This window comes from Penicillium subrubescens (assembly GCF_028828155.1).
Source record: "Penicillium subrubescens strain IBT 31985 chromosome Unknown utg000004l_segment0_segment0, whole genome shotgun sequence".
NCBI classification, from domain to species: Eukaryota; Fungi; Ascomycota; class Eurotiomycetes; order Eurotiales; family Aspergillaceae; genus Penicillium; species Penicillium subrubescens.
Genome location: NW_026643154.1, coordinates 3704084 through 3730376, shown reverse-complemented (window position 1 = coordinate 3730376; position 26293 = coordinate 3704084). Strand labels below are relative to the sequence as shown.

Sequence of the window (26293 nt, the reverse complement as noted above, 5' to 3'; positions counted from 1 at the left end):
TGTCCTGGGCTTTATTTACTACGGGATGGAATATCTTTTGGCGTTTCATCAGATACAGGTAGGTCATTGGCTAAACTGACAAAAAAATCCATCTCAAATTAGTATGTTACATGGCCAGCCAGGAGAAACGCTTGCACATTTTTCTATTCTTTCAATATATGATTAGTTACTTATGAAACAAAATTCTTCCGACTCTTGTCATATCATTTAGTCCGATTTTCGAGACGGCTGGGATAGGAATACTTGATGCATCTTTTGTAGAAATTGAGAACTCGGCTATGTGGCCTGTCGCCGTCGCCTGAAGCTCTCAACGCAGTGGCTCCTCCCCTCCAAACCAATTCAACATGCGTGTTACAGCTCTGGGACCTTGACATCTCCAGGGTTTTCAGTGTTCAATTTGTCAGAAGCTATGGAGCCTATCGCTATCATGCATGACTATTTATTCTTACCACATCATGGACTTTCTCCAGTTGCCAGGAAGTCTATCGTGGCATCGTATCGTGAGCCCCTTTACAATGGTCAATGCATCCATCCACTTCTGATTTCTGATCCTGAAGCAGCCACTGGCGTCAAGGCAGATCGCGCCCCTGTCATCTCAAAGATTTCAAACCACGATCAACGCCGATCATAATGCTCAGAGTAAGAGTCTGTGCATCATGTATCTCGCTGATCTTCGAGTTCGCGATCCCAACTCCACACGAAGAGGCAACCAGTGGGGCTTCACTGGCCGACCATTCAGCCTGCTGGAGCGCAACTAGACCACTCACCCAATAGCAAGCGCTGATTTCTCAGCAGCAGAGGGTTGCCTTTTCCCGTCTGCATGCCCCATATGCAGGGAAGAAAAATACAGCACCACTGCAAAAGGCCCCAACCAAATGCGCAGGGCGTGAATGGAGCATCGTGATCGATCAGCTCCCGACCGCCACATTCTCAGCGTGTGATAGGCCTTGCTGGCCCAATACTCCCCACCCCCGCGGATCCTGCGATCCGCTAGCCATGGTTCAGCCCGTCGAGTTGGGGTCTTTGTTCTTATCTGATAATTTTCTCATGTGTTTGTCTCGGCCCTGAGGGGGGTTTTTTTCTGTCGCGGCTGTCATCGTGGTATTCTGAGCTTGTTTGGTGTGTCTTGAGAAGCTTTAGGACTTGGTAGATATCCCCAGGGGTATTTATGCTATCTGGTGGAGGTGCGAGTCATGGAGGACTGCAAAACAAGCAGCTTGACGCCTTCTGTCCGTTCCTGGCGGATGCCACGAGAGAAGAAGAGTGCTTCCTTGGTCTATCTTCTTGTTGGGACGTTGTGTCTCCTATGGTGGACGCTGCCAGCTCTGAAGGGAGACTCGGTTCCAGTGTCAATACCGACGATAACACCCGCCGCGAAGCCCTTTAGTTGGGAAAACATCAGTCCCTCCAAATCGCTAGAGTACCATGGTTGTGGAGATGGATTCCAATGTACCCGGCTCGAAGTGCCGATGGATTACAATCGAACCGATACCACGCGAGGGCGAACATTTGCTCTAGCGGTAGTTCGGATTCCAGCCATAGTCCCCATCGATGATCCTCGTTATGGGGGAGCCATGTTAATCAACCCTGGTAAGACTCATATCGCCCATCTTGAAAAACGGGTAGCTAACGTTGTTGTCAGGTGGCCCCGGTGGTCCTGGAACTCTACAAGCATTCTTATCAGGTCGGAATTTACAGACCATCGTCGACTCCGAGAATGACCCGAGTACAGTCCCACTCAACGCGAGCGATAAGTACTTCGACATCATCGGATTTGATCCTAGAGGCGTTGGGTCCACTACGCCGGCAATAACGTGTTTTCCCGACTCGATTTCTCAACGGAATTGGGAGTTACAGGTTGATGCCGAGGGGATGCTGGGTAGTGGCCCAAAGTCCTTGGAGGAAAACTGGCTACGGACGCACGCGCTGAACTCTGGATGTTCCGTTTACGAGATGACTGCTGATGGAGCGCAGGGTGATGAGGTGATGATGGATTACGTGAGCACTGCACTAGTAGCTCGGGATATGATTACTATAATCGAGCGCCATGGTGAATGGCGCGAGAAACAAGGTCAATTAGCCCAGAAGGCATTTGATCTGAAACATGGCCCAGATGTGTCGCGTGCTATTCTGAGACGCACTCAATGGCATGTTGACAGGGAACCGCTCTTATACTGGGGTCGGTCTTACGGGACTCTCCTGGGCACAACCTTTGCTGCACTTCATCCTGATCGAATTGCTCGAGCGGTCCTCGATGGCGTGGTCAATATGGACAGGTACTACGAGGGACGGGGACCGAACGTAGTCATGGACGCTGATGCCATTTTCGATCGTTTCGGCGAGTACTGCCACGAAGCCGGGCCCGAGGGATGTCCCCTTTACGCAGAAGGGGGATCCGACACGATCAACGATGCCTACTGGACCATCGAAAACCAACTCCTAAACACCTCCCTCCCGGTGATGGCATCTGCCACCCGGGGTCCGGAAGTTGTGACCTGGACAGATCTAAAGAACATCCTCCGTGTTGCGGTCTATCAGCCTTTACTCGCATTCCATGTGTTGGCAGGCCATGTTAGCGAGCTTGCGAAGGGAAATGCAGTCACGATAGCGGATTTCAAACATCGCAGACATTTCGGAGCTTGTCCGTCTCCTGAGTGTCAATTAGCAGGGCCGTGGTCTTCGCAATGTGCCAGCGGGCTGGATAACACTCTGTACGCGAGCGCGGCGATCCTTTGTACGGATGCTGAGTATATGACAAATTTCACCTTGGATGAGTTTCGGGAGCTTTGGGCTGGCTTAGTGAGTGATAGTCGGACTGTGGGAGATTATTGGGCTCAGGTTCATTTGTCTTGTGTGGGATGGAAGGCGAAAGCAAAGTACAAGTTCACGGGTAGGCAGAGGGTCTTTTGACAATTTCCGTTCTTACTGCAAGAATGCTGACACGTCTAGGTCCATGGGGTGGAGTTACCGCACACCCAATGCTGTTCGTCTCAAATACCCTTGACCCGGTCACTCCCTTGCACAGGTATGTTGACCTGTCCTTCAACGCTAAAACCAGTCACTAACCCCAGCCAGCGCAAAACATATGGCCAAGCAGTTCTCCGGGTCTGTATTACTCGAGCAAGATTCCGAAGGGGTAAGTCGATCGATCTACTGCGGTTGGCTTAAAGCGCACTTTAACTAATTTATTTGATACCCACCCAGCACACCACCATCGCCGCCCCCTCATTATGCGTCGCAAAGGCGATCCGCAACTACTTCCAAACTGGCGAACTGCCTGCCGTCGGTACTCTCTGCGAGGCGGACTTAAAGCCGCTGGTCGGCTCCCATCAGCAAGTCAAGGCGCAAGATCTCACCTGCGCTGACCGAAAGCTCATGGACGCACTAATGGCTGAGGTTGAACATGGATTCCTCCCAAATGTGCAACTATGACTGGACTTTTAGTAATCATGATGGGCTTATGCCGTCTTGTTGTCGGCGTCCTTTCGGAATTCAAACCATCTTTTGATGGGTTGAGCGACAAAGTCACTGTCGATCAGAACTTGTGTATCATTTTAGAGCGTGCGAGAGCGTGCGTCGTTATTTATGCATTTGTGTCAGTAACCAGCGATTGAATTGAATGGACTTGTATTATCTCTCTGTAATTCAGGTCAACTTGGGTTGTCAGTTTTTTAATGCCTAAACTGAATTCCTCGGTGATTATTATCCCGGTAGAGCTGTTCCTTTCCATCGTATAAGCGTACAAGCGCCTTAAAAGACATCTGAGATCGGGATTCACGACCTCAATTCCGAGTGGGTCTTGATCATGATATCCTATCTCACAATCAGCCTTAGTATCTCGTGGATACTGTAGCAGAGGATAACCTCGGGCAGTACCCCACAAACCTTGAATTGCTGACCGGAGAAGTGGCCGACGTGGAGCAACTGCTGCGGAGAACTGAGGACCTCGGCAGGATTCCGTCCAATCTGGTTGCAATGATAATCTGCAGAACCCCGCCTGAACGACTTCATAACTGATCTCGTGAACCTCTATCGCAACTACAGCGAGTAAAATATCATCTATCACCACTTTGCAATAATTCACCATGGCTCCCCCAACAGCAACCGAAACTGTTAGCAACATCGCCGTGCAGGCCCCGCAGTCGAGTCAGACGGCGGGCACCGAAAAGGCAAAGGTCAAGATGCAGATGCCGAGCATGCCGAAGTTCGAGGATAAGATGCAGGAGCGAGAGTATCTCAAGGGTCGCCTGGCTGCTGCATTCCGGATTTTTGGCAAGAATGGATACGATGAGGGTATGAACCATGAAATTTTTGTAGAAGGCAAAGCGGAGATGCTCACGATTTTTTTATTGCAATAGGTGTCGCTGGCCACATCACGCTTCGCGACCCAGTCGATCCAACAACTTTCTGGGTGAACCCCTTCGGTACTGCTTTCTCATTGATCAAGGCGTCGGATTTGATTCAGGTCGACCATGCAGGCAAGGTCATTGATGGAGGACCGAATCGCCTGCTCAACGCCGCGGCATTCATGATTCACTCTGCTATTCACGCTGCTCGGCCCGACGTCTTGTGCGCAGCTCACAGCCACAGTTTGTATGGGCGCGCATTCTGTTCGCTAGGTCGGCCACTCGATATTATTTCACAGGATTCCTGTGCATTCTATGATGTAAGTGGCCTCTCGAAGCAATACTGCCGATGAAACAAAATTTAACACGGTCGGAAATAGGACCATGTTGTATACAAGCAATTCAACGGCGTTGTCCTCGCCGAAGAAGAAGGCAACAATATTGCTGCAGCGCTGGGTAACAAGAAAGCTGCCCTTTTACAGAACCACGGTCTTCTCACTGTCGGCAAGAGCATTGAAGAGACCGTTTTCTGGTTCGTGAGTCTGGAGAAATGCTGCCATGCCCAACTACTTGCCGACGCTGCGGCGACCGGGCGTGGTGGCCAGACTGTGAAGATTGATGATGCGGACGCTGCGTTCACATACAAGACTGTTGGGACACCGCTGGCTGGATGGTTCAGCGCGAAGCCCCTCTTTGATGTCATCCATAAGGAGACTAACGGAGACTATCTGGAATAAATTAGGAATCAAGGCCGCCCCAACTGAGGGCGATCTGGCCAGCCTGACAGGATAGTGCTAGACTCCAAGACTCGGATGTGGCTCCGGGGATGGATTCTCTCGTTCTCTGCAAGACCAGAATGTATATAGCGATGACAGGGGTGGACCACACTAAAGAAAACGGGGTCCTCCCCACTTATCCTTCAATCTTATGTTGTTCACGATTCCACTGGTTGAATACAAGCTCAGACAAGCTCCGTCAGCCTTGTTGAAGAATATGATCCACAAACCGGAGACTTCTCCGCGTTGGTAGGATTGTCCGTTTCTCGTTTGGTAGAAATTAATGCGTCAATCACCGTCTTGACGGTGCGGGGATCCACCGTTTCAACTAGCTGGCGCTTCTACTAAAGGTGTTTTACTTTGAAACAACGGCTTAATATTTCCTGGGCACAACGAGTTTATGTGTTTCCACCACTGAAGTAGAAGGAGGTTCTGCCCCTCAAAACTGCATAAAAGGAGTAATCCACCCGGATAAATATGAGGATCAGCAGTGCTCAACTTTAACTCACGAACCGGTTTCGCGATCAACTCTATAAAGCATGAAGGTCCTTCTTTCTCTCCTTGCAAGCACTGGACTTGCCAGTGCCGCTCTTTTCGGCTCACCAACTACCCATACCAAGCGTGATAGCTGGGGAGGTAGCGTCTCCTTGGGCCCGTCCAAGTCGACGATTATCAACGCCGTTACCACCATCGTCCCCGGTGCTGCTCCTTCCACTCAAAATGGGGAGCTGTTCCTTTGGCCAGGCATGTCCAACGGCACTGGAGACTTGATCCAGACTACCTTGGAAAGCTGGCCTGATAACTCATGGTGTGGCGCCGCTACTGGTCAATGGTGTGTCCGAGCCAGTGTGTTCGGATATTTCGGCCAGCTTGATGGCACTGCAAGTCCTGTCAGCGGAACTGACAAAGTTCGGATTGAATACAATCTGGAGAGTGATGGACAAACCTGGAAGCAGTATGTTGCATAGTGGAGATGGAGACTTGTGGAGATGTTAACATTTTGCAGGACTGTCACCAACGCCGAGACTGGGGCTCTCCTTTCTACCTATTCACGTGCTTCTGGCCCATACATGACCGGGTATGTAACCCGGACAGTTTTTTACAACTCTACAAATACTGACTATCAATAGCTATGGTACCGGAACCGAGTGCGACAGTGACTGCACCGGCACTATCGCTGCACAGAAGTACCTCAACACGACCATCACCCTGGCTTCTGCCGATACCACGTTCGGTAGCACCATTGCTACTGCCCAGAGTGCTACCTACACTGGACTTAAGTCGAGGCAAAATGGTAAGGTCTGGGTCATTGACACTATCAACATCCCCTCCATGTCTTAGACTTGAGGTCTCGTGGGAACAGCCCAAGGGAGCTCCAAGCATGGATGTGGACTAGAGAAACTCGTGTATAAAATGAAATTTCCACAGAGAAGAACATCCACGTTCCGTTTGTACATTAAACACTAGACATTATTATTAACCCTGGTAATCAATATCCACCACTAGCCTTACAGGCCCAGGTGAAGCCGCACCCCCAATTCCATCGTGATGTCGCTCAGACGCAGTATAAGCATCAACCACCTTCTTAGCCTGTGGCGTAATGATAGAGCACCCCTTCCCATCAGCCATACAAATCCGCATGCCCTGCACATCTTGATGCGCGAGCTGCGCCTGAATAGCGGAAACATCCCAACCGGACCAGCCATCATTCTCCGCATCTCCGAACGAGAATTCTCCCCAAGTTGACGTGAAACCACCCCAATTATCCACCGGTAGACCATTGGTTCCAGGTGCTGCACCCCAAGCACCCTCAGAATCTTCATCAAAAGCGACGTACCGGGTCTCACCGGGCGCGAGAACAAACGTCAATGCGGAGTGGCCATACCACCCGTCCATTTTACCATCAGGCCCGACCTTGTTCCAAATCGTGATTGTCCAAGGCTTGGTGTTTGCGCCATTAAATTGCACCACGTACTTGTATTGATGTGCCTCGGTCGGACTCACGGAGATAACATTGCTTCCCCAGGGAATGCCGACATTGCCGTGGTACTTTATCTGTGTTCCTGACGGCTTACTTCGTCCGCCAAAGCCCTTAATCGCAAAGTCTCCATCTTTTGGGATAGCGGTCCAGTCGAGATTCGCTGGTACTGAAGGTCCGTTGGGATTCAGGATTTGGCTCAATGGCAAAGTTGGAAGGTCAGAAAGTGGGAGTTCTGAGACAACATCTTTTGGTGTGTCTTCGAGCACCTGTGGGAGTTGTGGGAGCGAAGGAAGAAGACCTAGAGCTAGGGGTGCATCGATCTTTGCTGGAGCTGTTGGTATTGGAGACGCAGGCGGCATCGCGTCTGATTTTGTTTCGACGGAGGTGGTAGACGCCAATGATGGGGCCACATTGCTGCTCTTGGTGCTTGCATCGACAGTTTGAAGCTTCGTTACTGTCGTGGTCATGTCGATTGTAGTTATTTGCTCATCCAGTGTCGGGCCAGGCTTTGCGATATGGGTTGGAGCAGAGATAGCTTCACTCGGCATTGAGTTGGTCGACATCAAGTTTGTTGGCATCGACTTGATCCACTCCGGCTTCTGTGGTTTGGGCACTGCAGGCGCTGGAACAGCTACTCCATTTGTTGGGACATGTATTAATTCGGCAAGGATTGTGGTGGTGGCGGGCTCGATGGTGATAGTGGATGGACAGTCCGCGAAGACTGTGGTCGTGGTAGTGGTAGTGCGAGTCTCTACCTTCATGTCCGCCGGGATGCGGTCCAGCCAGTCAACATCCCTCGGCTCTAATTTCTGGGCATGAGGCTTGAGATGGACATGGTGATGTCTCCCATGATGGTGGTGATATGCGAAGGCATAGTCTGCTCCTATAGCCGCGAGAAGCGGTGCGGAGATGCTCCAGCGCATTTGAATCTCAGGAAGGTGAAAGGAGTCAATTCGGCCAATTGCACTGTAGTAGAGTATTTTGCGTCTGTCGCTGGCTGTGAAGTCTACTTAAACGTGGTCGAAAAGGTCGTCGGCGTTTTGTTGTCGTTGTCGGGCTTAGAAACTACAATCAGACACGCGACAGCAGACGCGACTAGTCTTTATATCTTGACGCGAAAAGGTCTAGCCCAGTGAAGATCAGGAATGTTCCTCTCGCGTTGGATTCAAGGAGGCGATCTGATATGGACAGTAGCAGCCCTGAATTCCATCCCACCTTGGCTCCTGTAGGTGGCTTGAATCGCTGGATCAAGGGCCAACCTTGAACAACACGACTACACGATTCATCCCTCAATAATTCCAAAATAACACCCTCAGAGCAGCGATAGAATACAAATTGCTATCAAATTTGGAACCAAGAGACCTGAGGGGTGACACTAACAAGGACAAAACAAAGTTTACTTTGAGAGGAGCCGATGGAGGTACCAAATGTACTCCCTGGTAGTGGAAGCACCCCCTACGCGGGACATTCCAGCGCGTACGATGACGAAATACTCTCCTTACCAGAACGTGGGCAGGGCAAGGTAATCTTGCACATAAAATCATTCAATAACTGATTGGGTCGGGCAATTTTTTTGATCATCAGGAGTTAATCGTATGGAATGAATAATTACAGGCTTCCGACACAGGTCTCCGACGTTCATCGAAATCTCTCCATATGCAAGGTAGAGCCTACCTAATAGCAAAATATTCGAGGAATTGAGATTTTCAGACATAGTACAAATATGTACGGGCATACAAGAAAGCTCATCTCTTCCAATGGAATACAGGTAGTTCAAACCTATGAAGCACCCTAGGGAAGACGGGTGAGTTTAGGTACAGCTCTGCTTGCTTTGTCGGCGAGAATATACATCGCCACTACGGTCGCATGGACCACCCGAATTTTTCATAGTCGCTTAGAATACATTATTAAAAAAAACCAAGAGCTAGGTATACACAGATAAAGCTTCAACGGATTTTCATACCTCAAGCAGCTAAACTTACGCTCGGTAACGTAGATCAACTATTGCTGATTCACCACGCGTCTGTTCGTTGATACGAGCTGTGTGCTAATATTACTCCAAAAACCTTGGAGAATCGGAGACTGCGTAGCCTCACGAGCCAATAGAAATAGTCTGGTCTATCAGGCCTCCAGGCGCGAATTGGGGCTTCCCCTGCCAATTTTTACGCGCTAACCCATTTACAGGCAAAGATGCGCCCAAGTGGATCATATTGGACGAATCATCGGACAAACCAGACAAACCCCGCCTGGTCGAAAGATTTGCCAAAAAGAGGATGGTCACATCTGGGGGGCCTAGGGCCTGGAGAACCACATAAAACGCTTCAATGTCGCCTTTTGGCCTTTGCTAGATTATCAAACCTCGTCGCCATCATGACTTCTCTCCACCCCTTTGATCCTATCACCCCTGGGGAGATCCAACTGGCTGTTCGCATTCTGGAGGCCGCTTTCCCCGGTGTCAAGTTGCGGTACAAGCGCATTGATCTTCAAGAACCCACCAAGCATGAGACCATCCCCTATCTCGAGGCTGAGCGACTCGGCAAGCCACGCCCTCGCAAGCCGGCGCGCTTGTTGATGGCTATGTTCCATCGTCTTGACAATGGCTCGTTCTTTAAGGCCATTCTGAACGCGGACACCAAGTCCATTGCTTCAATGAAGGAACTCCCTAAGGAGGTGCAGGGCCCTGTGGATATTGACGAGATGATGGAGATTGAGACCATTTGCCTGAGCCACCCAGCCGTTCAGGCGGAGATTGAGAAGCTCAAGCTTCCAGCGGGCATGTCGGTTTGCCTGGACCCGTGGATCTATGGTACTGAGGATGCCAATGAATCTCGACGGTTGTTCCAATGCTATATGTATATTGTGGTCGTTGACCACCCACAAAACAACCAATACTCCATCCCTTGCAAATTCTCTCCCGTTTTCGACGGCATCACTCATGAACTGGTGCGCATGGATTACCTCCCCGGTGGAGCCGATTCCCAGACTACAGAGACACAGCCGTGGAAGCAGGTGCCTGCAGTCCAGTACGCCCACGAATTGCTTGATGAGCCACTGCGCACTGATCTGAAGCCATATATCGTGCAACAACCGGAGGGTGCATCATTCAATGTCATTGGAAATGCAGTCTCATGGCAGAAATGGCGCTTCCGCGTCGGCTTCAACAACCGTGAGGGCTTGGTCCTGCACAATGTGACCTATGATGGCCGCAATACCTTCTATCGCTTGTCGTTTTCAGAGATGACTGTTCCTTATGGCGGTAGGTTTTACATCCCCTTGCTTCTCACTTAGAGTGACCTATAGCTAACGCTGTCAGACCCTCGTGCCCCTTACCACCGTAAGCAGGCCTTTGATGTTGGTGACGTTGGCTTCGGTATTACGGCAAACCAGCTCTCCCTTGGCTGCGACTGCCTTGGTCATATCAAATATTTCGATGGTTTCCGCACCGACGCCAAGGGTGAACCCATCCAACTTAAGAATGTGATTTGCATGCACGAGCAGGATAACGGTCTGCAGCATAAGCATACCAACTATCGCAGTGGTGCTGCAACAGTTGTGCGCAACCGACAGCTCGTGGTGCAGATGATCTGTACTGTGGCCAATTATGAGTATATCTTCGCGTTCATCCTCGATCAAGCTGCCAATATCGAGCTTGAGGTTCGTGCGACGGGTATTCTATCAACTGTTCCTTTCGATAATACCGACGGCCAGACCGTACCATGGGGCACCAACGTGGGGCCAGGAGTGATGGCTCCTAACCACCAGCACATGTTCTCTCTGCGAATTGATCCTGCTCTGGATGGATACAAGAATACTATCTATTACGAGGATAGCGTGCCAATGCCTGAGGATGACTCAAACCCTTGGCTGGTTGGATACACCACCGAGAAGAATGTCATCAAGCAAAGCGGCAGTGCATTGACCAGCGTTGAGAAGCACCGTGTATTCAAGATCCGCAACGACAACATCATCAACCCAGTTACCCACCACCCCATCGCTTATAAGCTGCAGACCAGTCCAAGCCAGATGATTTTGGCCCACCCCAAGTCCTTCAGCGCGAAGCGTGCGCAATTTGCCACGCGCCCTATCTGGGTGACCAAATACCAGGACGATGAGCTCTTCGCTGCCGGCGAGTTCACCAACCAGAGCAAGAAATCCGAGGGAGTTGAAGTGTGGGCTGCACGAAACGATAATGTGGAGGATGAAGACCTCGTTCTCTGGCACAGTAAGTTACTACACAATGATTCCGACCATACTAGCAATATCATCTCACAAATCCTGCAGCATTCGGTCTTACCCACAATCCCCGCATTGAGGATTTCCCTGTGATGCCCATGGAGCGTGTCAGCGTCATGCTCAAGCCAGATGGTTTCTTCACCAAGAACCCGGCCCTGGACGTTCCGCAGTCGTCGCAGTCGTTCAACCAGTCCACTCAGCACCCGGAACCTTCTTGCTGCTCTGGACCTCAGGATCGGAACCAGGTGAAGCTCTAAAGTCTCGCGTTCAAATTCAACTTGGACAATAATTGTTTCTCAATATAATGACATGCAAGCGACAGGGCACATACATGACTTACGTATATAGCCCATGAAATAGATACCTTCCTACATCATCCTGTTGTCCATAACCCTTATTTTAAATGCCTAGTTTCTGGTGAGTGTTTTTGAAAAAAAAAAAAAAAAAAAAAAAAAAAAGACCTGAAGTATTCGACTATGTCGATCCAAATCAAATAATCATACAAGCGGCAAAGGAAATTCGTTACACATTTCAACCCGATTCAAAATCTCTTTCTCATTTGGGCTTCGGCCAGCCGTCAATATCTCCATACCACCTCGATCGATAGATTTCATCACCAATATTGATCTTCTTGCGCTGTCCATTGACCACAAAACTGGTATGGAAACCTCGGAACTTTTGCCAGAGCGACTGCACATAGATGAAACTCCCATCGGGAGCAAGGTTGAAGCTTTTCAAATCCGATTCAGGCAGCTCCTCCCATTCACCCTCACGGTTATATCCGTGACGATCATCTGTGGTGACCTCAAACCCCTCTCCACCGTTCCCTTCGGCGCTTCTTCATATTTTTTCCATTTCTTGTTTGCTTCGACTCCTGCAATTATCCCGCTCGCATCCCTGGTCATGGCCATTTCCCAATCCAATGGCTAGATCTTGGTTATGACCTTCATCACAGCTGCTTATATTATCGCGTGCTGTCTTATGAACATTGCCATCAAGAATCCCCGACTCCATGCCATTTTTGTTGGCATGCGAAACTCCCAGGTGGGAAGCGGAACCATCTTCGTTGCTTCCCAGCGAGGCCGACTTTGCGGTTAACGGTCGTTCGAGTGCAGCATATGCGGCGCTAATCTCCTTGTATGCCTCGATCACCTTCCATTTGCATTGTTTCTTCGATATGGGTGACGTGGCATCGAAAGGACTGTTAACCCTCTTCAGCATTTTCTTCTCTTTTGATGTCCGTTTGGGGTATGAGAGTCGTTGGATATCCGTGATGTCTTCGAATCTTTCGAATTGGTGGCATTTTCCTCATGGGCAGTCTGGGCTGTGTGAGAGGAGGGATCTTGTGACCTTTTTTTATTGTTCGAGCTTCATATTGCATGAGAAACAGTTCTGGCTGTACTGGGGCCTGCCATAATTTGCCTGCTGGGCTCTCTGCGAGGTATTGTGCTTGGTCCTTTGTTTGGACTGGGGTCTGGTGCTGGGGCAGGCTTCACCAGAGTGGTGCCGTAGCCTCCAGTTCCGACAGGGACTCGAAGAACCTGGACGGAATTGAGCCGCTGCATTACCCGGGGTTCCTTTCGAAGGACTCTTGGGCCCCTTTCTCGAACTCTTCGTCCTTCCAAGTGGCTTTCCTCATCAATCGAGAGCCGCAGGGCTGATCAGAAGAATGTCGGATAGAACACCAGTGAGGGTTGAAGGATTTCCAGGGCGAGAAGAGGATTTGGGGGTAGAATTCTGAAGCCTCGACTTGAGTCAAGGTCCTGTGGCGTTCTTCGCGTGAACGATACCTTGCCAATGATAATGGTAAGCGGCTGCAAGGAGACGACCGATGCACATCTTCGACCCTCTGGCTGAGCCGCTTCACTTACCGGATGTTCTGTGAGAAATGATAATCAAGAGCTCTGTACCTGTGAAGGCCGGTATTGAGAAAGTAGTTATCGATCGGAGATGGGACGAAGAGGAGCAAGTTGTAGAAACACCCGAGGCGTGAATGAAAGAAGATTTGAGTAAAAATATAGAGACCAGAACGAGACGATGGAAGATCAAAGGAGGTGGGATAGATGAAAGTAAGATTTCATTTCACTGGTCAGTGTTTTCAGTAGAATGCAGAGGGGAGAGTTGTGATTCAGAATGAAGGTGCTAGCGGTTCAAAGGCCGAATTTGAGCGGTTTGATTAGCACCGCCAACAGGAAATGGTAAGAGACGGAGTGAAAAAGAAGGAAGGAAGCAAGGGGGGCCGATGGGATTGAGAGGCTCTCAATAGCAGACCGAAGTTGAGGGAGGAGGAAAGGCAAGAGTGAAGTCGCACATGGGCAATCCGAAATGATACAGAAGACGGCTTCCGGGCAATTATGGGAAAGGGTTTGAGAAAGGTTTGATGGCCCTTCCTCCTGAACGCTCCTACACACAATGAGGTCCTTGTAAATCTAGTGTATCAGGATAAGGTGGAGGTTTCGACTAGTTTAGTTCCAATGACTCTGATCTTTTGAGCATGTAAGTTACTTACTTTAACAATAAGTGTAATGAGATATTGATATCTGCAATTCATTGGGTTGGAAGTCAAAGATAAGGCAAATCATACAACAGAACAAGCAGAAGATGAATGAAAGTCTGATTTATAAAACGAAAGGAAAAAGAGGTGACCCTCAATCTAGGTGTTAAAAAAGAAAGGTTCTTTATAAAATGATTGGAAATTTTTGAGCCGTGGTATCGATCAAAACTGATTGCGGCTGTTCATTTGGCGAGGTCCTCGGTCTGTTCGAAGATGCCCGCTTTGGTTGTCAGACTTCCGCTTTCTGACCCTGGCTTTTTTGTTCGTTTGTGGTGTCAGAGGCCGAGGTGAAGCTGAATGGCTCTGACTTTTAGTTGAGCATGTCTTTGTGAGTGCTTGTAGAGCAGTGATGGTTCCCGGGGCAAAGCCGGTGAGAATGGGGGCCAAGGCTAGAAGCTTCTGCTCATATGCTCTCCTCTGAGATTGCGGCGTTTTGGGATCTGAAAGCGCCCGGATTTGCATCTTATAAGCTTTCTGAAGACCTTCCCCAGTCCAAGTATTGTCGGTATTATCGGTCAGCCTGTCTGTATCGGCGGATTGGTTGTCTCTAGGCCTATAGGCATCCACATTTGGCTGTAAAGAAGCACGAGAATTGATCTCAACAGAAAGAGCAACTGGTCGGGCGTCATTTTGAGCCACTTCACCAGACATGTAGCATGATGTGACCGGGGACGGCCGTTGATGAGACAGTGGAGATTCTCGAGAGGTAGAAGTAACGTTGTTGCGTGGCGACGCTGCTTGGACAGAATCCTCATCATGAGGGAACTCATTCTCTGAAGCCGTGTTACCAAAATCTTCATAGTCAGAATCATCTTCCTCAGACATGTCCTCATCGGAGGTTTCAACGCTCTGCTGCTCGGGTATCTCTGAATTTCGCGTGTAACCATGGGCCCGTGATGGTGATGCTAGAGATTGACTTGATGGGGCATTCCTAGGTTCCCTCCTTGGGCCATTCATAGATGAAGGCCGGTTACTGGACTTCGACGGCCGCTGTCTTTCAGGTGTCTCATCTGATGTACTTCCAGAATCGGTTGTTGACCCACGAGTGTGCCGAGTCTCCTCGGCCTGCCGGGAAGACCGTGGCGGAGACATTGGCTGATCTTGAACAACTTGGTGCTGAGCTACCGATCTTGTTCTTGTCTTTGCTGGACTCACAGGTGCAGGCGTTGCAGGAATCCCCTTGACATATTTGCGGAGAGCTACCTCATCCTCAGAATAGAGATGGCTCTTGACCCATGCCTTTCCTAGTCGGCCTTTCAACAGATCTCGATCCAGCAATCGCAGAATGAAGCTTGTCATGTCTTCCGGGGTCTGCACGAAAGCCTTTTTCTCTTCTCGATATCTGGTGACCACATCGTCCGCATAGACCTTGTGCATCTTCGAAAATACTCCACACTCCAGCGGATTGAAGAATGTGGAGCCTTTGTGCGGAATACATAACAGGTAGATGTCTTTCTTCCAACAGCTCATGAAGATTTCCGGAGTGATCCCGTACCGGACCCCATCAACGAGTAGAAGTCGCGCTGGTGCGTCATGACCTCTGAACCTGGGCGGTTTGGTCTCTTCTTCAAAGACGAAGTCAATCCAGTCCAGGAAAAATTCTGTGTTGGCCCATGGCTTGACTGCAAACGAGGTGGACACAGTTTTGTACACCATTCTGTTTCGATTGACAGTGCCCGTCTTTGAAATCAAGTAAGGCGATAAGAATCGATTGTCATAACTTGCACAAATAACGGCAGAGGTTATTCTCCGATGATCTCCATCGTCGCGAGTCGAGGCCTCAATGCATAATCCTTGATGCTCCGAGGATATTGCTGTCACAAATCCAGTGTCCCCAAACACATAAATGTGCTTGAACTGGACTTCTAATACCTGCTGCCGGTGTCTGAGAAAAGCAGGGAATCTTGAAAGCCTTTCTTCCTTAGCTTTCTTGTCTTCATTTTTGAGTTTCGCACTTTTGCATGCCTGGCGCGCAGCATAAACTCGGTCCTTGACGGTGCCATTCCGTTTAAACAGGCTTTCATAGAATTCATCACCTACACCAACATCCTTGTTTGGATGATTGGTGATGTGCATGAAATATCGCACAAACGCACTCACCTGCTTCTGGTTTTCTAGGGGAAAGCCATGATCCAGCCAACGATTCAACCACTGCGCAACTTCAGCCTCGTCTTCGTCACTCAGAATTCGGTTAATTCTTGGTCGTGTGGCAGAGCCAGGTCCTTCAGGGCTGGGAGGCTGAACCTCCGGGCTGAGATTCCTGTGGAATTGACTCTTGCTCCCAGGGGCTCTTTTATCCTTGAACCTCGCCATCAATATAGATGCAAGATGCAGATGGTGATAGACCTCTCCGTTATACTGCTGGAGTGCCAAGGCGAGGAGGAGAATCGAACCAGACAGAGTCAAAATATGAGCCTAGACCTAATCAGCTACAGTTCACACTCGCACTCAATCGCTCAGCTCCTCAATTTTACGAGTGATTCACGTTCCAGCCTGGATTAATCCAACTGTTGCAGATGAAGGACCCTCTGTTTAATCCAATGAGAACTCTGCACCAGCCCCATAACATCCTGCAGTCACAAATGGTCGTAAGAGCTTACCTTTCCCAAATTCTGCTTGAATTCTGACCCGGACTCGGAAGACCTGACCTTCAGAGCAGCTAGGAACAAAAATCAATCACGAACTGGCAGAAAGGGAGTTTTAAAGAGAGCCAACAGCCTTAGTCCTATTTAGGTAAATTGTAAACAAAGACCAGGTCCACCAAGCTGGTCGGAGAAAAAATTGGGAGCAAAAACTCTACACGCGACATAGCATCTAGTTAGGACAGCCACGATCCCACCTCCTTAGCTCCCAACGTACACATAAGCGTGCCTGTAGAAAAGTATGGAAACATGAGCCGGATATGGAGGCGTCAGTCTAGCCAATGAGACGGAGTGCAGAGTTCTTCGTTGAAAGCTAGAGGAAGCCACGGCCAATGACAGGATCGGCAAGTCTCGGATCAACTGGCGGAAACTGCAGGGGCGGTCTCTCCCGCAAGAACGCTAGAGTGAAAACCAACTGGCGTGAACCGCTATATGGGTCTCACTTTGACCATTCTTTTATTGGAAAGACGTGTTCGACTGACAGCTTCTAGAAATGGATGCACGAGGACTTTCTTTTTTCTCCCTACAAGCTTGTCTGGTACAGCAGGAGCTGCATCAGGGCACTACTTGGTAGAGCATTATTCTATCCCTCTGTGATTCTTGTCGATTTCTTGTATGCACTCGTCGTACTCAGAAATGGGTCGAGACTGTGGCTGGACACAGTGGGCTCCGTAAAGCTGTTCCACTCTACTCCGTAGGCCGCCAGAGTTTCGTTGTTGCCATAGCGACTTCATGAGTAGGAGGAAACGCAGTGGGATTACTTAGAAATTTAAAATTCAGGGGACTAATTCGTGCGAACTTCCACTAGCATAGCCGGAGTCAAATGTAGCTATGAAGATCCTAGCTTCTCCAAAGCCTGTTCGGACAGTCGTAGACGGGCCATATTCTGTAGTGTAGGTCCCCAAATCCACTTTCTTTCTATAACTCACCAAGATATCTAAAAAAAAATGAAGAGAGACGGGAGGTGAAGAGTTCGACTGTGACTTCCACGATGTAGGGGCTATCAGCAACAAGAAATGGCCTGAATAGCCGTGCTTTCGGAACTCGCAGAACGTCCCTTTCAAGCCCTACGGTATACAGCAAGATAATGAGCACCGACTTCACAATACCAAGCTATTTCGTTGTGTTATTCAGGGCTTTCATGAGTTGACTCTCGCTGAAAGTCCTCGAGGGCAAATCTGGTGCGTCTGGGGGTTGACCCAAAAAGATTTTGCGTTGACAGCTCGGAGAGCTCCACTTTCGTGTGTCAATGTATCCACATCAGTAGTCATCCTCTGGGGCCGCTTGGGGAGCTTCACAGCTAAGACTTCAGTAATGAGGAAAGGCCTCAATGAGAAATCCTTGAATCTGAGATCATGAAGCAAAATAGTACTGAGACCAGATCGTCCCTTGGTAGACCAGTTAGACTTTTAACCTTAAATTTTCGGTTGAGCTCGGCGCTTACATAAGAAATCGATTACGTCGTCGGCGTCGGCCACGGGTTCACCTGAACGCGCAACCTCTTCTCGCCACTAACGACCAGCATGGCCAGCAGACAGCGTTCAGGCTGCGCAAATTTTCACCATCATCATATGGCCCGGTACCTCTGAGCCAAGATCTATCCTCAATAGCCATGGCGCAAACGCCAGTTCCTCTCACTCATGGCAGACAAGGTACGCAATATATCCCAGCCTCCACATTCGTCTCAAGCTGTTCTGACTATACACAGAGATGCTGGCGCCAGTTGCGCGCTTGAACGGCCGGGTCTTTGACGATGATCCAGTCATCACGTACATGCTACTGGATATGCCAAAGGAAGAGCGGCTAGCGTATCTACCGACGTACTGGTCCATCCTCGTCAAGTCGGCTTTACTCAACGACGCGCTGATCACCGAGGCTGATGGATGGAAAGCTGCGTCTGTCGTTATTCCCCCGGGTCGACATGTGGACAGCTTGTGGACCCTTTTCTATGCTGGCTTTGCCGGTGTCCTGTGGAAGATGGGGGCTTCTGGGTTCAAGGTACAATTCCCGCAAAGATGAAAGTGAAACTCACAGCTGATTTCCTCAGCGTCTCTGGTCCGAATTCTCAGGCATGACCGACAATGCTAAGAAGATCGGTCTTCGCGGGAAGAAGCGGTATTACTACATCTTCAGCATAGGAACCGAGGTCGAGCACCGTGGGAAAGGTCTGACCACCTGCCTTGGACTACTTACGGGAAATTACTAATTGTACCGTAGGTCTCGCAAAAGCCATCATGCGCGAAAACATGAGGAAGGCTCAGCTTGAAAACGTTCCAATCTGGCTCGAAGCCACAACTCCCAACTCCCGTAAGCTATACCTCTCGATGGGCTTTGAGGAAATTGAGGAGGTCACGCTGGGGAAGGGCAAGGTTGACAGCAATGCTAATATCCAACCTGGTGGTCCGGGTGTGCCCTTGTGGGGAATGGTCTGGTGGCCTGAGCAGGAGTCTGGTCATACTTCTTCATCCTAACATGATTATTGTTATCTCCCGCCATTTCTCTAATTTACTCGTCGTCTCTAAGAAAATGTACAAATTCCTAATTTTTCTTCAAGAATTTGGACTCGGTTTAGACTATGGCACAGCATTAACTTGAAAGAGAATAAGTACACGGTAAACGGCCTGGATTGGCACACCAGAAGGAATGTTCATTTTTCAATTTAGGAAAATAGAGAGCACAATAAATGATAGATGAAATTCACAAAATGACTTGTATCTCAATTTTTAGATAATTGGGAGCGCGTGGCCAGTCTAGCACACACTCTCGAGCGAGTTCAGGTCCTTTGGAATCACACCGCTCTTGACAGCATCTAGAGTCATATTAGTAGTGACTCTTTTGCCAACTCCCCCTACGAGTGCAGACTCACCTTGATAAGACCAACGGTAATCATTCAACTGAGACTTCCAAGTCCAAAAAACCCAACCCTGCTGCTTCTCATACGAATGTACCTGCGCCGCAAACCACTTCTTGTAAAAGTCCGTGTTCGAGCTCGGGTCCCAATCGGAGGTTGACTGAACATCATCAGGAACAGCCAGACTCCACTCGCCAACGATGGTGGGTGCGTCGCTGTCACGATTGTCGTTGCAAGAATCACCGATGTAGCTATCGTGGGAGACATCCACGCTAGTATCCCATTTCAGATATCGGTGGTCGTCATAGGCGGCATAGTATAGGTCATTGAGGTACTGATTTGGGTCTCCAGAGCCCCAGAGCTTGTCCATCATCTGAATGTGGAGGTAGTCGTTTTTGTTGATGCCGGCGCTGGTCTCGTTGGCGCGAATTCGCTGGAACGAAGATTAGTACTACTAGACGATGCAGGATTCGTTTGGAGACTTACTTCGAAAGCTTTGGGGTAGTAATTCTGACGCATAGAGGTAGCCTTATCATTGTCCTGAACAGGCTCATTGACGACCTCAAGCATGCCGACATTGCGAAACTCATTGACAGTGTGAACAAGACCGGTCATCCATTCGAGGAACTTCAGCGCACGCTCGTACTGATAATCCACATAGAACCCAGCCTCCGAGGCCATCTGACCCGTGAAAGCATTCTTGGGTGTCTGCGCACCAGGGGCACCGTGCAGGTCCATGATGATATACATGCCAGCATCACTGGCCCAGCCGCAGACCTTCTTGACATAGTCGAGGCCACCTTGAGGGAAGTGCTCGCTATCCGAGTAGACCAAGTCTTCGCGAAGCCAGTACCCGACAGGCACGCGGATGGTGTTCAGACCATAGCTGATCATCTCAGCAATGTCATCCTGGGTGATCCAGCTACCCCAGTGTTTCTGGAACGCACCGTTGGCAGCATCCTGGCCAAGCGCGCTCACGCAATCGAATTCCGAGGCTTGACCACCGCAGCCCATGTCATTCCAGGCACTCTCGCCAATCCATGGCTCAAAGATAAATTGGGAGCCCAAATTGACACCGCGTATCTTGCCGTTAGAGGTCGTGAATAGATTCGTGCCATCACTTGACGTAATTTCCTTGTTGGTTTTGGGCAACCAGGCGGCAACCAGTGTAGACAAGGCGCCCAGCGCAACAATTTGAGAGAAGACACCCATGGTGGACTTGAAGGTGAGGTTTTTTTTTTGCTCTGGCTAACTATTTGATTGACAAGGAGACTGACTTGAATTAAGTATCATTTCCAGGTACCCCACGATCTACCGGGGCACACCAGTAATCTTCAACAGCATCAGCTTCTGTCAGGGGATGTAACCGTCCCGCAGGATCATAGCCTTAATGGAAGACCAGAGAAGAAATGATGTGCAGTGTTTCAGGATTGACGATTTGCCTGATTGGGAAATTGGCCTTCCGGCTCTTGAAACCCATGAGGATCTGGACTCGGTATCGCCGCTTGCGTTCCTCTACTTACTCTTCTCGGCGACGGTCTTATTCTATGAGCGCTACCTTGAGTTATTTCCCTTTTTGCCTGCTGCAACTTGTTTCATTGTGATGACGATGATTAGGAAAGTTTGAGGCCATGAACATCGCCCAGCTGAGGAGCAATTCGGCCCCCCGAGGCCAGATGGGATCGTCATATCTTTGGTCGGGATACATTGTCACAATTGTATATTGGTTTTCATGAATTGCCATGAAGAGTTAATAGTATTTCTAGGGAGAGTCGATGGGCATATTTATGATTAAGCTTCTCCCATCTTCCCCTGTTGCACGGGTAGACACTGTTTGGTCCCTGTTTCAGACTCGGCGGAGGGGAAATTTTGGCTCGGTCGTTACTTTCCGAGAAAGAATCGGCACTTTTTAACAGGAACATCACCACGGTATATCTAGAATTTAGCGATTACCGTATGGTTCAAGCTCTTTTATGAACGACCGTCAATGATAGAGGTGATTGTTGATTTAATTCCTCATACACGCATCAATTCGCAGCCAATTCTTCCGCGGTGCTCAAGAAGATAGCACATCTCATCCACTCAATAGGAAAGTGGCATCGTTCAAGACCTCTCCAACCGTAAAATCAGGTCGTATGGAGGGAATCGTCCCGAACCCTTCCATTAACAATCCCAGTTCTCGTAGACTTTCGCGCTGGGTAGCAATTTATTCTCCTCATACAAACGAATAAGAGTGCGGTTATCCTCATTGCTTCCATCTGTTGTGCCGAGGACACTTCAACTAGAGAGGTATCCCTAGCACCCGATATCCAGAACCTGGATAGTAGCCTATAGTATACTATGCCATCTGACTTGAAAGCTAAGGGGTGTGGCTAGAATGATCAAAGGGCACGAATATCTGCCGTACGTGAATTCTAGGAACAACAAAATAGCGGAGGTCACTACTCTTAATTGCTGAGATGCCCATTCCAGAAACTGGGAATAGCTTCAAATTCAACGTCAAATGCACCTCCTTACCTCAATTACCTGAGCCTGGCTAGTACTCGTCTCTCACGCACATAAGTTATTGAAAACCTCCTACCTAGCCGAATCTCATGCTAGCCCGTACATGCAAACACGTAGCTTCTAATCTAGAAGCTCTACAGAGTACAGCCAGTTCCACCACAACCAGTAAAGATTAGCACCCTCCTCCCTAGTTAAACATAATGTCATACAGTACATACAGTCTAAGAAAGGGTGCCCCAGGTAAATGACCAAAAAGCACCAAGTCCCACCCACAATCGCGACCGTAACCAACCTGCAATACAAAGCACCAGCCACATCTGGTCTCTGCTGTCAAGTCTACTCCGTACTTCACCCCGAAAAAAATAATCAATCCCAAAGCCACTTACAACCCAGCCACCAAGTGGACCCCCCAAAAAGGCACAAACCGATCATACGATGAACATAATCAAGCCCGACCTCCTACTATTCGTGTTTGCGGATGCCAACCTGACCTAACGGCTAACGGGGAAATCTCGGCCGGCCGAGACACGGCCCAAGAACCCGGCACCATCCAGTCAACATACCAATTACCACGAGAGACTCACCAATACGAGAATCGACCCGAAGCGCTGGGTCCCCCGTAAGGCTGTGAGCTACGAATGAGAGAGTCTGATTAAGCCCGACGGAGCCGAAGCGAAGGAGGGGGAATGAGAAATGGGAAATGAGAATTGGGTTGAAATAGCACTAATATGCAGAATCGGAGATAGTGCTGGCGGGTAGCCCCGGATCCATCATCCATGGAGATTTGGTTCGGGACCTGTGATTGCTGCGTTCTTTTCAGAGGCGGAGGGGGGTTGGGTTGGGTATATGTATGGCGGGTTGAACCTGGACCTGGATGATGGGTTATGGTTTGATTTATTTGAAACTAGACGGGGGGTGTATGATATCACCGGGGTACAATATTCTGGAGTTGGACCATGCATCGAGTTTCTTTTCTTTGCACAATTTCAGGTAGGTAATGTGGGAAATCGCATGACACGCGCATGTTGGATTGTATCAACCGCACTGACTTGCTGTACTAGCTCAGTGCCCATGCCAGGGTATACAATAATAGAAAAACAGAATCAAGACCCGGAGTACCCTTCCTGGGTTCTCATCCACATTTCCAAAAGGAAACCACAAGCCCTCCAACGCCTTGATGCAAAGGGAAAATCCAAACCCAATACCAAAAACGAATCCCAATCCCTATCCAACACTCTCTCAAGCAACGGGACTCGTACCACTCATACTAGGGAACAACATGACATCCGACACCCGGCCCAGGATATTCCGCATATTCCAATCCTCCATCGGTCCACCCGCAGTCACCATATTAGGCGGCAGACTCGGGGTGGTATCTATTGAAGGCGGCGACGGCAAAATCAACGGCGAATACGTCGTCGGTTCAGAGATAGTCATAGACGGCACGGGTTTACGCGCGCGGAAAGTCTCCCGAATTTCACGCAGCGCGCGCAACGATGAGGACAAATGTTTAGCCGAATCGGTGCGATTATTGTGTTCGGCGTCTCCGTCTGCATAGACGTGGTCGGCTAGGACTTTTTCCAGTCGGTCAATCAACTCCCAGGTTTGAGGGCTGTCGTCATTTACGACCAGCAGGAAGGCGGATGCGATGGATCGCTGGAGACTGATCCATGATCGGGAGCAGTGCGAATTGATTTCGTGTAGCTCGACGAAGGCGTCGATGGTGCTGATGAGACTGCTGATGCATTCTTCGCGGATTAGAGCTCGGCGCTGCTCGTCTAGATGTGAATGTCGGTCTAGGGACACTCGGCAGAGCACGGAGAGGAGATATGATGAATGCAGACGCAGCTCTGTGCGCTCTAAATGCTCGGCGAGCGTTCGGCATTGATCGCGATGCCGCAAGTGCGGCGTGGCTTCAGCGAGCATGCGCTGGATTCGCTGTTTATACTCGCGAATCTCATGGTACCGAGGCTCCTGCGTTTCAGGGTACATCCGGGATCGCAAAACTTCCAGCGCCAGCGATACCACCCGACATAGGGTCTCAAAGTATGTTCGATGCCCGGGCATCGATTTACGATCAAAGGGAATTTCGGGTTGGCTGACCATGGTGATGGATGGTCGGTCGTAGGCTAGTGAGAAATGGCTATTTTGGAAGGCCATGGTCCACCTGTGCAGGATAAGCATTGTGCGCTCGACAAGCATCGCAAGGGCAGAAACTCACCATACGCGCCTTCGATTGGCCTGTTCCTCGAGTGTGAATCCGGTTGATTCGACATGAAGTCCAAGCACGAGACACATGCGCTCCGTCATGCCTTTGAGATACATTAGATGGGAAGGACCGCGACAGCACTTGGATGATCAACTTACCGAGTAATGTATAAGAAGCACCGGCGTTCATGTTGTATGAAAGGACATTGCTGATTATAAGCAGGATCTGAATAACCTCTACTGTCGGCTGCGAAACATAATTCAACATCCGCAGGCATTGATATGCACAAGAAACTGTGGGGATCATCAGCACTTGAACTGTGGGCCAACAGTCAATCCATTTCCTTTCCGGGCAGGCTTACCGTATATCCATGAAGTCAATTCACGATCGGCACTCGGCAGATCGGACAATTGACAGCCCGAGGCCAGCACCGCAAAAAGCAAACTGAGAAACGGCAAGTCCATGCCAAACGGCTTGACTAACCCATTGGCATCTGGTTTATACACACCTCCTACCCGCCGTCTCCCCTCGAGTAATCGATTCGTCTTTCGTTCTAGCGCGTCGAGGTTGGGCAGGACTGGATACAAGACCGCACCGATATCTTTATAGAAGCTCAAAAATCTGAAGCAGAGAGAAATCCGAGTCAGCAAATCCCATCGCCATTAACGATTCGCGCTTTTCACACCACATACCGTCGACACTGTTCATCGTCCGGGAGCACCGCACACACCCCAGCAATATTGAACGTGTACGGATCGGAGGACCACAAATCCACGAACGGATACGCGGCCGATTCGTTGCCCAGCGCAAGTTCTGCCAGTAGATCCTCCTGAGGCAGCGCCTGCGCTGTATCCTCATCACCCTTCGATTTATCCAGAATATCGACCAGGGCAGATCGGGACCCGAGATGGACCGCACCCGTCCTCAACACGTTGGACCCGTACACGCCTTCCGACCGGGTAGAACTCTTTCGTTCCGAAGCTATTGTCGTTGTCTCGGAGCGTTTTCCAGACGAATGTGAATTGAACATTGAGTGCAAGCTGCCCAGGATCTGCTCCATCGCAACCATCTTGGTGTTAATCTCGTCCCATTCCTCCTGCGAAATATCGATTATCTCCGGGAGGTCGGGTTCATCACTAGCGGTAGCAGACTGATCGTGAAGGTAGGAGCCATCGCGCACAGGCGGAGGAGGTGGCGGCGCAGACGCATCGTAGGCTGGCAATATGCCGACCGAGGAGAAGGAGGGTTGTAGCGGCGTGGAGGAAGTGGTGCTGGCCGAGACGGGCACGGGGAGTTTAGCAGAAGCCGAGGGGCGACCGTAAGAACAGGTGAAGTTGCGCTTGAGGCAATTGCTGCAGGGCACGTTGCGGTCGCAGCGGACTTTGCTGGCGCGACACGGTAGGCAAGTCTTGCACTCGCGCGGGCGGCGGCGGATGGGATACGTCGGCATGGTTTCAGAGCCCCGCGGTGCTGGGCGAGCTGGGACGGCTTGCTTGCCTGCGGCGAGCGGAGGACAGAAGAAGGGACGGCATAGGCAGACTGAATGGAGTCGGGAGCCAGATATTAGGCGAGAAGAGGACGATAGCTAATCCTCTGGACTCGGCAGCTTGGGGTAAGACTTAGAAAGGCACTAAGCGAGTAGTCGACTCGTCGAGTAGGATAGAACCAAGTTAAGGAACCAGTTGGGGGGCAGGATGCTAAGTCCGATTCGTACAGGATCAAAAGGAACGGGCTAGAGCCGCCATTGGCGTCGACTTTTGACTTGGAGTGGATTGTGATTAGGTCCGTGAGCGCGACAGCGGGATGTGTCGAATCTCTGGGGAAAGGCTTGTAGATTGAAGCTTGGAGATTGGAGAATGCAGATTGGCGAGGAAGATCAAGGCCCGCAAACGTGCTGAAACTAGGAAAGGTCAACTCAATTGATCCGAGCTGCCGAGGATGGCGTGTGCAGCAGTAGTGGGTGCCGATCGCGAAGTCAGCTTTACAGAAACAGACACACTTAGACGGGACAGGTGATCTCAAAGCGGATGGGCTTTAAATCGACTGCAACGCGCGACGGGTGGTGTGTTCTTCAGCTGGAAGGAAGAGAAGAGAGTGCAGGGCAATGCAAAGTGAATGATTTCATAGGCCAGTCGGGTTCCCTGGTTCATCACGCCAAAAACGGGCAGTCGCCTGAGACAGCGGGCATCTACGGTC

The 26293-nt window shown here is 50.0% G+C and overlaps 10 protein-coding genes across 10 annotated transcripts; 5 read left to right on the top strand and 5 right to left on the bottom strand.

The window, feature by feature from the left end:
- The first annotated feature begins 1142 nt into the window (after positions 1 to 1142).
- N7473_006384 (alpha/beta hydrolase) lies at positions 1143 to 3625 on the top strand. Its single transcript, XM_057152324.1, has 5 exons — positions 1143 to 1590; positions 1643 to 2890; positions 2950 to 3025; positions 3076 to 3136; positions 3205 to 3625. The coding sequence occupies exons 1-5, from the start codon at positions 1194 to 1196 to the stop codon at positions 3430 to 3432; spliced, it is 2010 nt and encodes a 669-aa protein (XP_057010129.1). The 5' UTR covers positions 1143 to 1193; the 3' UTR covers positions 3433 to 3625.
- A 460-nt stretch (positions 3626 to 4085) lies between these two features.
- Positions 4086 to 5083, top strand: N7473_006383 (class II aldolase/adducin family protein; the record flags this gene model as incomplete). Its single annotated transcript, XM_057152323.1, has 3 exons — positions 4086 to 4293; positions 4359 to 4666; positions 4727 to 5083. 3 exons carry the CDS (start codon positions 4086 to 4088, stop codon positions 5081 to 5083), a joined length of 873 nt encoding a protein of 290 aa, XP_057010128.1.
- Positions 5084 to 5661: 578 nt separating this feature from the next.
- Positions 5662 to 6463, top strand: N7473_006382 (uncharacterized protein; the record flags this gene model as incomplete). The annotated part of the gene is made up of 3 exons (XM_057152322.1): positions 5662 to 6077; positions 6129 to 6200; positions 6253 to 6463. 3 exons carry the CDS (start codon positions 5662 to 5664, stop codon positions 6461 to 6463), a joined length of 699 nt encoding a protein of 232 aa, XP_057010127.1.
- A 135-nt stretch (positions 6464 to 6598) lies between these two features.
- On the bottom strand, positions 6599 to 8026 carry N7473_006381 (uncharacterized protein; the record flags this gene model as incomplete). Its single annotated transcript, XM_057152321.1, has 1 exon — positions 6599 to 8026. One exon carries the CDS (start codon positions 8024 to 8026, stop codon positions 6599 to 6601), a length of 1428 nt encoding a protein of 475 aa, XP_057010126.1.
- A 1447-nt stretch (positions 8027 to 9473) lies between these two features.
- N7473_006380 (copper amine oxidase) lies at positions 9474 to 11593 on the top strand (the record flags this gene model as incomplete). The annotated part of the gene is made up of 3 exons (XM_057152320.1): positions 9474 to 10359; positions 10417 to 11325; positions 11385 to 11593. 3 exons carry the CDS (start codon positions 9474 to 9476, stop codon positions 11591 to 11593), a joined length of 2004 nt encoding a protein of 667 aa, XP_057010125.1.
- Positions 11594 to 12176: 583 nt separating this feature from the next.
- N7473_006379 (uncharacterized protein) lies at positions 12177 to 12557 on the bottom strand (the record flags this gene model as incomplete). The annotated part of the gene is made up of 1 exon (XM_057152319.1): positions 12177 to 12557. One exon carries the CDS (start codon positions 12555 to 12557, stop codon positions 12177 to 12179), a length of 381 nt encoding a protein of 126 aa, XP_057010124.1.
- A 1495-nt stretch (positions 12558 to 14052) lies between these two features.
- Positions 14053 to 16203, bottom strand: N7473_006378 (uncharacterized protein; the record flags this gene model as incomplete). Its single annotated transcript, XM_057152318.1, has 1 exon — positions 14053 to 16203. One exon carries the CDS (start codon positions 16201 to 16203, stop codon positions 14053 to 14055), a length of 2151 nt encoding a protein of 716 aa, XP_057010123.1.
- A 1941-nt stretch (positions 16204 to 18144) lies between these two features.
- Positions 18145 to 19003, top strand: N7473_006377 (GNAT family N-acetyltransferase; the record flags this gene model as incomplete). The annotated part of the gene is made up of 4 exons (XM_057152317.1): positions 18145 to 18184; positions 18241 to 18530; positions 18580 to 18697; positions 18750 to 19003. The coding sequence occupies 4 exons, from the start codon at positions 18145 to 18147 to the stop codon at positions 19001 to 19003; spliced, it is 702 nt and encodes a 233-aa protein (XP_057010122.1).
- Positions 19004 to 19282: 279 nt separating this feature from the next.
- N7473_006376 (glycoside hydrolase family 5 protein) lies at positions 19283 to 20595 on the bottom strand (the record flags this gene model as incomplete). Its single annotated transcript, XM_057152316.1, has 3 exons — positions 19283 to 19341; positions 19399 to 19816; positions 19870 to 20595. The coding sequence occupies 3 exons, from the start codon at positions 20593 to 20595 to the stop codon at positions 19283 to 19285; spliced, it is 1203 nt and encodes a 400-aa protein (XP_057010121.1).
- A 2210-nt stretch (positions 20596 to 22805) lies between these two features.
- N7473_006375 (Zn(II)2Cys6 transcription factor) lies at positions 22806 to 26093 on the bottom strand. The gene is made up of 5 exons (XM_057152315.1): positions 24790 to 26093; positions 24459 to 24718; positions 24256 to 24390; positions 24110 to 24200; positions 22806 to 24055 (listed from the first exon to the last, which is right to left on the bottom strand). Exons 1-5 carry the CDS (start codon positions 25545 to 25547, stop codon positions 23128 to 23130), a joined length of 2172 nt encoding a protein of 723 aa, XP_057010120.1. The 5' UTR covers positions 25548 to 26093; the 3' UTR covers positions 22806 to 23127.
- Positions 26094 to 26293: the final 200 nt, after the last annotated feature.